Source organism: Dipodomys ordii, unplaced genomic scaffold (assembly GCF_000151885.1).
Source record: "Dipodomys ordii isolate 6190 unplaced genomic scaffold, Dord_2.0 Scaffold34, whole genome shotgun sequence".
Lineage (NCBI taxonomy): Eukaryota > Metazoa > Chordata > Mammalia > Rodentia > Heteromyidae > Dipodomys > Dipodomys ordii.
The window spans coordinates 16,095,229-16,107,523 of record NW_012267250.1 but is presented as its reverse complement, the minus strand read 5'-3'; the positions used below and the strand labels follow the sequence as shown (position 1 = coordinate 16,107,523).

The following is a 12,295-nucleotide window of genomic DNA, read 5'->3' as shown; positions in this document are numbered from 1 at the left end:
GAAGGATCCATAACTCTCTAGGTTGCTGCTGCTAAGCCACAGCGGTGCCTTGTGGGGTGGCTCTGGGTCCCTGGGCCTCCTCCAACATGATGCACTAGAGACTGGAGACAACTGCCACACAGCTCTGACCACAGCTACTCTCTTGAGGCTCCCTCCTTGAAGGAAGCCATGTAGCTACAGATTTCAGCTACTCCTTGACACCTGTACACAAGAACAGCCACCACTCCTGAACCCTACAGTGTACCGTAAGGCAAACAGGAGGTAAGCACACACACACACACACACACACACACACACACACACACGCACGCACGCGTGCGCCATACAAAGCCATGGTGAGCTAGTCACAGTTCCTGGTGAGAAGTGCAATGCTAAAGAAAGACTGCTTCCAACAGATGTGCCAGAAGGAAAGACTGGTGTGGAACTCCCCTTGCCTGCATTCCCAGTGAGCACACCTAGAAAACAGAAGCCAGGAGAGGATGAGCATTCAGGAGCCCTGGGAAGGGGAAGGAAACTCAGCAAAGTTCCTCCTGACTAGCCCTAAGTTCTCTTCTACCCAAACAGAAGCCTCAAGACTGGCCCATCCCCTATGGGTCAGAAACAGCTCACTGCTGAGGAAAAAGGCACATAGTATGATGTCATGAGAACAGGATAGTGACTCTACTTAGATCAAGGCCCCCAAAACAGAAAGAGTAGGAAGTGGACCCAAGGGTTTGGGCCTGTCCTGTACCATCCTGAGCAACTCGTCTTACAAATCAATCCCAGGTTGTGGGATGGCCAGGTCCTCCTACAGCTGTCTGCCACCATATTCTTGTAGCCCAATAAGGTTATCCCATTCCACAGTGCTCCATCAGCCAGGGCAGAAAAAGGAACCGTACCTGAGGTAACTTGTCATAGTACCTCTGGAAGCTGAATAAAGGGTAAAGACAGGAAAAGTACACTATTGGGGAGAAAAAAAAATCTCTCCTATACCCTCCTCACTTTCACCTAAGATAAGTCAAGGCAACTTATGGAGATGCTTCAAGCCTGTCCTGCAAACAAACATACTCTCATTACATGAAGGCTTAAGGCAATGGGAGAGGGAGGCCCACCACCCACACACATGAGCCTGGGTGCTCAGCTATGCTGCTATTCAGGAAGGCACAGCAAAGGCTCTGACCCAGCTGTGCATGACCACTGCCACTACTCATCCAGCAAATCCTTAATTCTCTGGAAACCACATTCCTTTCCCATTCCACAACAAGAACAACAAAGCAATGGGCATATCTGCCAACAAGCATCTACAAAGATGGTGGCAACCAAGGTGAAGCAGGGCCTGAAGTACTCCCAGCCATGCCATGGGAGACTGAGCCATGTGCTCAGTTGCTCATCCTGCACCACAGGCACCAACCACTTAGCCAACCTGGGTCCTGGAAAAATGAAACAAGTGGCAATGAAAGAGATTCTAAGAGACAACTGACTTACTCATAAACAGAGGGCTAAAATGGCCTCCTTCTCAGGACACATTTAATACCCACCTGGGGAAACAATAGTTACAAAAATGCCTCCCATCTGGCCACCAAAACATCTGCCTGAGGTAGCAAAGATCCCCATATGCTATCTCCTGGCTTTCCCAAGGGATCAGGACGAGTCAGAATGGCCATTAAATAGAGATGAAAGCTAGAGAAGTTAGAAAAAGAAATGGCTCAAATAATTCCTAGGGCAACGTTTATATAACAAGGGCAAATTCATTATACTATGAAGAATCCTTCTGGGTCTTCCAATTGAAAACCCACAAAGTTAACAAAAGAGGAACCCAAATCCTGAGGTTGAAACTGTTACATGATCAATCTCGTGCCCTGTGGAGCAGGACCAGATGTCAAAGTTGTGTGTGGCCTGTTCCATATCCCAAGAACCTTCTGAAGACCATAAGCCCCTTGGGACCAAAAAGGGCCCAAGCTCAGTGGGGTTTTGGAGAGCCATTCATCTGGTTGCTCTGAGTTATAGTGTCCGTACTGTACAGGCTATCCAAGTACATTGAGGAGAGGTCTGCCACCAACTTCCTGTCAACAACTGCCTGGGCCATCCCATAGATGGCACCCTGTAAATCCAAACAAAATGAGTCATTAGTGAGGATGCTGTGCATAGGACCCCTTCTCCCACCAGTGTTAGCCTCACACCTGTAAACCACAACCCCTGTCCGTGTGTGTGTGTGTGTGTGTGTGTGTGTGTGTGTGTGTGTGTGTGTAAATCTAGAGAAAAACTCCTTACTGCCTTTCCTGTGTCAAAATTTTCTTTGCAAATGGACAAAACCACCTCCTGCTACATATATACATGTATGTATATGAGTGTATATGTCTCTATATGTGTATGTCTCTGTATGTATATGTGTGTATGTATATGTATATATATATATATACATACACACACACACATACATATATATATATATATATATCTGAGAAAAAATGCTTATTGACTTTCCTGAATCAAAATTCTTTGCAAATTGACAAAATCAGCTTCTGCTTTTGTAAAACCATTTCTAATTAACAAGGTATACCTCATCTTAGATGTCAGACAACCCTGGGAGAGCCAATATTATCAACAACAACTAACTTCTATGCCAGCACCCAATTTCTATGGGAAATTTCTCCAGGAGTTCTTACCATTCCTGTGGTCTTGGCTTTAGGGTTCTTCATGATTTGAGTGACAGATTCCCGGATGTCTTTTAGGAACTGGATTGCTACTCGCTTCTGGGTATGCACTAACGTGATGCAGAAATGAATGCTGCAGGAGAAGAAACAGAGACATCATTCTAAAAGCAAGCAGACCTGGATATGGGAGTTTGCTGACTGCCTCTTCACATTATTTCTATTGTTCCCTATCCTGGCCATCGATGTTCTCAAATACTTTGGTTGTCAAGTCTGAGTGGTTGAGGGCTTCTCAGCATGGTGAAGAAATATCCTCTGTTCTGCCTGCCCCAACTGTCAACCATGATTCCTTCAGCCATGACCTCTGAGACTTTTTTTTTTAGTGCAAGTACTGGGGCTTATCTGCCTGGACTAACTTGAAACCATGATCCTCAGATCTCAGCTAGAATTATAGGCATGAGCCACTAGCACCTGGCTTTATGAGACACTTTTACTTTTGAGGACATGCTTTCATAGGAAAAGGACCATATGGCTGGGGTCTCAAAGAACTGAATGAAGAAACTTTAAATCCCTGGAGGGATGATAGGGTGTATAAAATTGTGAAGAGAAAAAGAGTCCAAATGGAGCTGGTAATGGCAGTAACCTTTGAAGAATAAGCTGTACATAAAGGACACAGGACAGACCTGTTTGGTCTGAGGGGAGGATTTCATGGCATCATGGAAGGTTAGGTTAGAAAAGCATAGTGAAAAACACAGAAGCATGTCTGAGTGATCAGACACCTCCAACAGAATTTTAGCAAAACATTGCTCAGGTAGCATGTATCTTACATGCACAACTTCCTGACTGTGTACATGAAGAATGAGAGTATGAAGTTGGGGAGAGAGGGAAGCCCACATGACCAACTACTTGTCTCAAGATGCTGGCACCCAATTCTACCAGCCTAAGGCTAGGGTCTTTCTTGTTCCTTATGTCTAATAACACCAGGTGGCATCACGGCAATCCTACACATCATATTGCTGCTCATAGAGCTGCTACTGAAGTGCTAGAGCCGAGCAGCTAAACTGTGCATGTCGGATCTTCTCACTCCTCAAATCGCCAAATGATGGGGAGCAAAGGGGGAGGACAAGAGTCTTCCTCATGCATACCTGGGGGGGAACTGCAACTGGTTCAGGTTCCACCCCTTAGCAGTCATCAAGTTAGACAGTCGGTAGATATCAAAGTCCCGGGAGCCCAGTGCAATGACTGACAGTTGGGGATTCCCGAAAACAAAGATGCCTTTGATATTTTCTAGCCTGAAAACAAACAAACATAAAGGAAATTCAGCCACACAGATTCCTCTGACCGTATCTTTTAATCACCTAGTCTTCCCTGTAACACAATCTGACCTCCTGGGGCTTAACCTTCTCATCTTCTACACTAAAGAGAGACAGGCTGGGATCAGTGGAACTTAGAGATCACAGTCACACACAGAACCTTAGAAACAACCCATGGCCAAAACTCATCAAGACCTAATGAATCAGAACCACTGGCTCACATATCTCTATATCCCTCCCAAGCTACAGCAGAGAAAAAAAGCCCTTCACCTCCCCCCAGCACTAACTCCCGCACTGCTGCCCTCAGCCCTGGTCCTTCAGAAGGTGATCAATAGACTAAGGCTAGGTGCACAGTTAAGCACAAACCCTGAACTGACTAGAGGAAAAAGCAAGAGACAAGGCAGGATCCCGTTCTCCACACATACTCTGACTTGAGGAAGCGAGTGGTTTTGATGATCTGTTTGGTAGCTTCAACATAGCCGTTCTCACCGAAGTACATCAAGGCGGCCCAACAGGCTGCAACAATGCCACCAGGGCGAGAGCCTGCAATGGTTGGGGAAGCGTAGATGCCACCCTGCCAATCTGTCTCAATGAAGAACTGGTAGCTCCTATACTTCTTGTCACTGTACAACAGCACTGATGAGCCTTTCGGGGCATAGCCATACTGAGGGGAGAAGCACATGGGTGAGAACGTAGCTCTGCCTGGAAGACCCAGTCACCCTCCCTTCATGTGTGCACACATGTACACACATGCACATACCCAAATATGACAGAGTCTCCAAGATGCTTCCCACTCAGTGAAAAGTTCAAACTACAGTGTTGAGGGAGAGAAGGAAACTGAGGAACAAAGCTCAGACTCTCTGTGTTGGGGCTGGGAATCTGATGTCAAGGAAGAGCAGTCTGTGCAGTGAATGGAATTCTGCCCAGTGTGTGGCTCGCCTTGTTTAAAATCTTTCTCTGAGGTGATGGGTTAGGGTAGAAATAAGGACAGATTTCTACTGGAAGCCAAGAGGAATGGGAACCAAATCACCTGGAACAACTAAAATCATAATCTGGCCTACATCCCCCATCTTTTTTGCTTAATATTGCTCTGTGTGTGTGTGCGTGTGTCCGTGTGTGAAAGAGAGAGAGAGAGGAAAGAGTAGTGGTGCCTGAACTCTGGGCCTGCGCGCTGTCCCTCAGCTCTTGAGCTCAAGGCTAGCACTCTACCACTTGAGCCACAGCGCCACTTCCAGCTTTTTCTTCTTAGGTGGTACTGAGTAATCAAACCTAGGGCTTCATGCATGCAAGGCAAGCACTCTACCACTGAACCACCTTCCCAGCCCCTGCACTTTCTTTTAAGAACAGAATGGTGCTAGAATATAGAGTCGACCCAGAAATCACACTGTGTAGCAAATGTGGACTCCTAGGTAACTCTTGCTGAGCTAACAACATGGAGCTAATCCTCTCCCAGAACCACACAGAACTAGATGGTTAAGGAACAGGGCACTAAAGCTGATTGGGAAGGACAGATTCTGTTTACAAGTTTATTGTAAATAACTTCAGATTTTGAAGAGCAATCTTCACTATGTTCTAGTTCAGAACAGTTATGAAAATATAATCTGAACCAGGTACATAGTCTGAGCCCACTGACACTTTTTCCATCTCTGAATATTTGCAAAAATTGCCAAATGACCAAGACTTCACCTCACAACATCAAGGGTTGTGAACACAGGCATTTCAAACTTTGTAAGCCAACCATTCTAAGTGTATGGAGGTCCTCTTCCCAAGGAAAAGGACCTATATCACCTATATCCTGTCATCTGAATGCCTTGCCAACTATAAACTAAGACCCTGATTTAATTTTATACTTGTCAATTTATTTTGTGGTTAATAATCAAAATAAACACCCACAAGCATTTAATTTTATCTCCTCCTTAGCTCACCTTATGGGTATCAGCTGAAATGCTGGTCACACCTTTTACCCGGAAGTCAAATGGTTTGTCCAGTGGGTATCCTGCTTTCTCCATAAAGACAATGAGGAAGCCCCCCAGACAAGCATCCACATGAAGGGGTATTTTGTATTTGACAGCCAGCTAGTTCCAAAAAACAAAGAAGAGAATATAACTTTTGCAGAACATGGGTTGCACAGGTATGCTATAAACACAAGGCTATTCTGCATGTTCTCCCCCCCACCTCACCCCACGTAAGAACTTATTTCTGACATCTGACATTCCTAAACAAGTTTTATCTTTCAGTAGTATTTAGCCTTCAAAACAACCCAATTGGAATGTGACATCTACTTTATAGTTAAACATGTGCAATCTCAAGCTCCCAGCACCACTAAGCAGGAAATGAACAGAGCTGTGACTTAGGGAAAGTCCTCCTTTGCTACTTAAGATGAAGCGTGTGGAATGCTAGTGGGCATATATGTGGATTCTTCCTGATGAGAATATAAAAGTGAACACATTCCAGAATTCTCTTTCACAATCAGGCCTGCCCCAAGCAGATGCCAGTAACTTCAGAAGCTCCAAACAGAGCTACAGGGCTTACTCTAACTATTCTGTGGTCAAATCTAAAATCAAACTGCCTCTAAGGGCTGCCTATGTGGCTAAAGTGGTAGAGCCTAGCTGGTGTGAAACCCTGGAGAGTTCAAACCCCAGAACTGCCAAACAAAAACTACTACTATTTGCCAACTGCTGCGCCATTCGATTCTATTTTAAAATTTCCATCTGTTGCAGCCTAGCTCTCTCATCACCTTGGCCACTTCGCAGACAGGATCTATCACACCATGAGGAAACTGTGGGGTGGAGCAGACGAGCATAGCAGTGTTCCTGGAGATGGCTCTTCTCATCGCCTAGGGATTTAAAATTGAAGGGAAAATGAGAGTCCACGTCACAGATGTTCTCTTTTCTGCCACAAGAGGAAATGTGGGTCACTGACACAGAGTCTGGCCCACTAGTAGCTGCTAGTGGCCTGTCCATCACATACCTGGAAGACACCTCCCACTGTAGGGCAGGAGGTCAGGACACAGACATTGGTCATAGGAGCATGAGGGAAAACTGGCTGGGAGCACAATGCAACACTGTGGAGCTAAGGTCCAAAAATCCAAATGTTAAGTCCCCGCCCCACAAGCTACTAACAAACTCTAACCCAGTAAGGACTCACTCTCATTTATGCACTGCACTAACATAATAGCTTCAGCAAATATGGTTCTGATGGTATTCTAAAAAGTGCTTTTCTAAAATATGGGGCATAAAAACAATTACTATTAAGATGACAATGAGTCTTGGGACAAGTTCATCCATTTGCATTTTGCAAAATCTAAAGAAGTGCACTCATCAGCACAGCCACTGACAACTTTTTTACTGCTCCAGCTGTTACATGCTTTTTTGGGGGGTGGGGGGAAGCTGTCTGTAACCAGAGAGGCAGTCAGTATGGCAAAAGACTCACCCGTATATCCACCTCCATCATCTTGTTCAGTGGAACCCGTACAATCTTCATCCCAAAGTAACAGGCTGCTTTGTCAAATGCGGCATGGGCACTTTGGGGAGCCACACTAGATGATGAGAGGAGAATAATGAAACACAGACAAAACAGGATTCAAGTGAGGACATATTAGCTAATCTAAATCACTAGGAGGAAAGTTCTGATTATTTTCCCTCAAACATATATCGTTTATATATTGTTTTCTAAGTATAAAGAAGAAGAGGTTAACTAAGTTTTCATAGAAACTTTTTGCTATTTAGGAAGTTGTTGGCAACAAGAGAGAGAACTTAAAAAATAATTCTAGATGGAGAGGATCCAAGGTATGAATTGGGACTGACAGGACAAAGTCCAGGACCAGCAGGTTCAGATTACGGTGAAGGGTTAGCTGCCAGTATACTTCAATAAGAAGCAAGCTTCGTGACCCATGCTCTAGCAGACCTGTGAAGTTGCTTGATAGGGATGGGAGAGCAGAAGTCAAGCACAATCAGGCCAGTGGATCCTTCCAAGTCAAAGACCACAACCCTACACAAAACTGAAATCCCCATTTTCCTACATGTTCAAATTAGAATTGTAAACAGTGTTGAAAGAGAAACAGTCACAGGTACATATTTGCTTTCTGACCTCCCTCAGTTACTCCACTCTACAATTACTCTATTCTCTTAAAGGGAGAAATCACTCTATCATGAATGAATACCAAACATCAAAAACTTACCTAGGATGCAAATGGAAGCCTGGTATGTTCTTGTAAGGTAAATATGAGCCATATATATTTTTGAGATCATGAACTACCTTAGTGACTGAGACTTGCAGTAAAAAAGATTAACCCAAGGGGCTAGGAATGTGGCTTAGTGGTAGAGTGCTTGCCTTGCATTCATGAAGCCCTGGGTTTGATTCCCTAGTACCACATAAACAGAAAAAGCCAGAAGTGGCACTGTGGCTCAAGTGAGAGTGCTAGCCTTGAGCAAAACAATCTTAGGGACAGTGCCCAAGGCTCTGAGTTCAAGCCGCAGGAGTGGAAAAAGAAATAACAAAAACAAAGATTAGCCCAAAATGTATAGGATAAGTACAATGTACAGGAAACAATCTAATGAAAAAAAATAACCAAACAATATAAACATACAAAGGTGGTAAAGTAAGGAGATTGGGTCTATGTTTCCCCTAGATAATTAGCCCTTGATTTCCCCTGTTAGTTCCCTAGATGGTTTGGTTTTCTATTAGGTTCATCTGGTTCACTTTGCTCATACATAACACTTCACACACTTTGTGTGGTTTTGGCCTATATAAGCTTACTGCTAGCTGCATTCTGGGCTGCTGGTCTTTGAGACAAGAGTCCACCAGCAGTCCTATGGCTTTCCAATAAAGACTAACAATTGGGCCTCTTAAATGGTGGCTTCTCTGTTTCTCATGACTGCGTTTCCTTGTAACAGTGGCAACATGAGTAAATCTCAAAAACAGCATTAAAGTATTTTCTCCCAGAAACAGTTCTCAGACAGCATTCCCTAGGAAGCACCTGAGGTAACCTACGACATTTAAGAAATGTATACTCAAGTAAAGTAAGTGAACAGTTTTCCTTCGGCTCCAGATAACTTAAAAGCACAGGATTTAAAGTTGTGGCTCCTAAGTGGATCCCCTCTGGAAGGAGGATCCCAAGTGATTGTGGTATAGTCACTATATGTAAAGGGTCAGGCAAGGTCTGTAATAGTAACTGGAGGATCCATTCAAAATTCTGCTAGATGTGAAAGGGTAAGGCAGAGGGACAAGGCAGAAAAAAGAGGACTGGAGGGCACAGGAAGAGAAGCAGCACAAAAACAGATTCATGGGCTATTTCATACAGCAGTACTCCAAACGAACAATATCAGAAAGGGAAACAGCCTCATTTACATACATTTCTGGAGTCTTGATCCCCTTCTCTAAGGCCAGGTCCCGATAAGCTTTGCAGGCTATCAGGATGCTTTCTGTTCCCCCAGAGGTAACCTACAATAAGAAGAGATGCAGATTTGAGCATGTTCTGCCACTTTGACCTTGACAATCTTTGATAAGGAAACAGATTAGGAGGTTGACTACATGCAGCAGAGCAGCTTCTGCTTTCTCTCTCAGAAGAAAACTTGACTTTGTTGCTAAGCCCAATTTTGGTTCAGAATGATAACTACTAAATAAGAATGAGTGGGTGCTTAGCACTGTCTACAAATACCTACATTTGCCCACATACAACCCGATCACAATCCACTTATATTTCTTCATTGAATCATTTCTTTTCAGATAGGATAGGGCATTTTGTACCACTCAAAATACCAGAATTACAATTTCCTCCCCAGTGTTGATTATCAAACCCAAGGCCTATGCATACTAAAGTACAAGTTTACCACTTAGGCACTAGCCCTAGTCTAGGATTATTAACTATAATTATTTGAGGTTGGGGGGGGCATTCAGGGCTTTGTGCTTACTAGGCAATAGGTGCTCTACCACTTGAGCCATACCTATTTTTCAAATAAGTCTCACATTAATGCTCAGGCCATAGCTGTGATGATAGGCAAGTACTACCACACTCATCTTTCTATTAGTTGAGATGGAGTCTTACATTTTCCTAGAAAATGTTGATGGCCTAGAACTCTTATTTCCTGATCTCCACCTTATAAGCTGCTAGAATTAAAGCATGAGCCACCTCATCCAGCCTTCATTTTAATTCAGATTTCTACGACTGAACTGGGTTAGATGGCTATGACCATAGATGTATGCCTATAGTAAAATCTACTGGGAACACTGAGGTAGGAAGAGCACTTAGACCAGGAAGTTGGGTATACCATAGACAACATAGTAAGACCCCTATCTCAAAAAAAATTTTAACTCAATAGTGCTGAAAAATGTCCAATTGTAAAGTTACCATTCTAGTCAATTATACAATACATTAGAAGATCAGAGACACTGGCTTTCCAAAGTGAACTAACTGTTAGGGTTTATTTTTTTATTTGTTTGTTTGTATTGCCAGTTCTGGAGCTTGAACTCAGAGAGGCTCAAGGACAGTGCCCAAGCCCTGTGCTCAAGGCTAGCACTCTACCATTTGAACCACAGCACCATTTCCGGCTTTTTCTGTTTATGTGGTACTGAGGAATTGGAAGCCAGGGCTTCATGCATGCTAGGCCAGCACTCTACCACTAAGCCACCTTCCCAGCCCTAACTTGTAGTTTTAATAAGTTTGAAAGGTAGAAAAAAGTGGAAGTTCCTACTTAGAAGTTTGTTTCCTTACTTACTTAAAACTGAAAGAAAAATCCTAATGTTTTAAGTGAAGCTGAAGTTTTCCTAAAGCTAGGTCCAGTCCTTCTGATGGACTGCTTGAATTCTACCAGAGCTGAAACAAGAAGGTACAGAGGTCTTTTCCTAATTTCCTAGCTTGATAACAGACTTAGGCAGGTCAGAGGCCAATCTGCTCCTGACAATATTCCTTATACTTAACCTAGCAGTTGATATCTAACAGAGTTTCAATCAACATTCCTTTGTTTTGTTTCTTGAGACAGAGACTTGAAGTATGTAGCTCCAGGTTGGCCTCAAACTCAAGATGTTCTTGCTTCTGCCTCTGCAATGCTAAGGTTACAGGCAAGCAACACTTCTTTTTCAGAAAAGGTCTTCCTATGTAGCCCAGGCTAGCCTAGAACTTATTATGTAGTTAGGATACTCTTGAACTTGTGATGCCTTGTTTCAGCTTCTCTAGTTTAAGGAGTACAGGTATGTAATCAGGCTTCAATCAGCAGTTTTTTTATTTCAGGTTTGTTTGGGGGGAGGGGGTTGTTCTTATTTTTTTCCAACTGTGGTGCCTGAACTCAGGGTCTGGGCACTGTCCCTGAGCTTTTTCACTCAAGGCTAGAACACTACCATTTTGAGCCACAGCACCACTTCCAGTTTTTTGGTGGTTAATTGCTGATAAGACTCTCACACACTTTCCTGCCTGAGCTGGCTTTTAACCACGAATCTCAGATTTTAGCCTCCTGTAGCTAAGATTACAGGCATGAGCCTCTGACGCCAAATTAAACCAACATTTCTCAAAGCCTAACTTGACTCTCAATAATCTGTGACCCATACAGGCATGTCCTAGCTAACTGACTAGCTTTTGGTAATATCCGAGAATAAATAATTCCAAAACAAAAAGCTATAGCACTGAGCTTTATTACCATCTGTGAAATGAACTTTCTTTTTTTGGGGGGGGCGGGGGGGTCCGGTCATGGGGCCTGAACTCTAGGCCTGGGCGCTGTCCCTCAGCTCTTCAGCTCAAGGCTAGTGCTCTACCACTTGAGCCACAGCCCCACTTCCGGCTTTTTTCTTTTTTGCTTATGTGCTGCTGAGGAATCGAACCCAGGGCCTCATGCATGCAAGGCAAGCGCTCTACCACTGAGCCACCTTCCCAGCCCTGTGAAGTAAACTTTCTATACTCTAGTTTTTTGTGTAGCTTAATATGAGATGGACTGGGAAAGAGTGATTACTAAGCTTTTCTAATATCCACATATAGGACAAAATAGCATTGGATACAGAATCCCAGTGGTCAAGAACTGTATGGAAACTTAGCTCAAGAAAGCCATTTTTTTGCCCATGTAATTGTAACCCCTCTGTACAGCATTTTCACAATAAAAAGTCATTTTTTTTAACACAGGTAGACTTGATGAAACGTGACCATGCTAGGATGGGACCCTTGTTTATGGATCTCTACATTTCTATATTGGTGAAGACTAAGTATACTTATAGCTAAGATCAGCTCTACAAGTCATAAGTGTGTCTTGTGTCCTAGCACAAAACCACAGGGTGTCACATGAGAAGCTGTCTTCATCTTCACAAGATAGTTGTTAAGACAATTAGGGAAGACATAGAAAAGTCAAATCTCTAGCACACCACTCTCTT

General features: G+C 43.6%; 1 protein-coding gene across 3 annotated transcripts in view; it reads right to left on the bottom strand.

Moving 5' to 3' along the window:
* Window positions 1-1,162: 1,162 nt before the first annotated feature.
* The window catches only part of Sgpl1 (sphingosine-1-phosphate lyase 1), a 42,054-nt gene continuing 30,921 nt past the window's right edge, over window positions 1,163-12,295 (bottom strand). For all 3 annotated transcript variants that reach the window (XM_013017205.1, XM_013017206.1, XM_013017207.1), the window contains exons 8-15: window positions 9,297-9,385; window positions 7,376-7,481; window positions 6,681-6,779; window positions 5,869-6,018; window positions 4,369-4,607; window positions 3,776-3,922; window positions 2,646-2,766; window positions 1,163-2,080 (exon numbers count right to left, since the gene is read on the bottom strand). In XM_013017205.1, coding sequence (XP_012872659.1) covers window positions 1,940-2,080; window positions 2,646-2,766; window positions 3,776-3,922; window positions 4,369-4,607; window positions 5,869-6,018; window positions 6,681-6,779; window positions 7,376-7,481; window positions 9,297-9,385 — 1,092 coding nt within the window. In that variant the 3' untranslated portion in view covers window positions 1,163-1,939. The remainder of the gene's footprint in view (window positions 2,081-2,645; window positions 2,767-3,775; window positions 3,923-4,368; window positions 4,608-5,868; window positions 6,019-6,680; window positions 6,780-7,375; window positions 7,482-9,296; window positions 9,386-12,295) is intronic.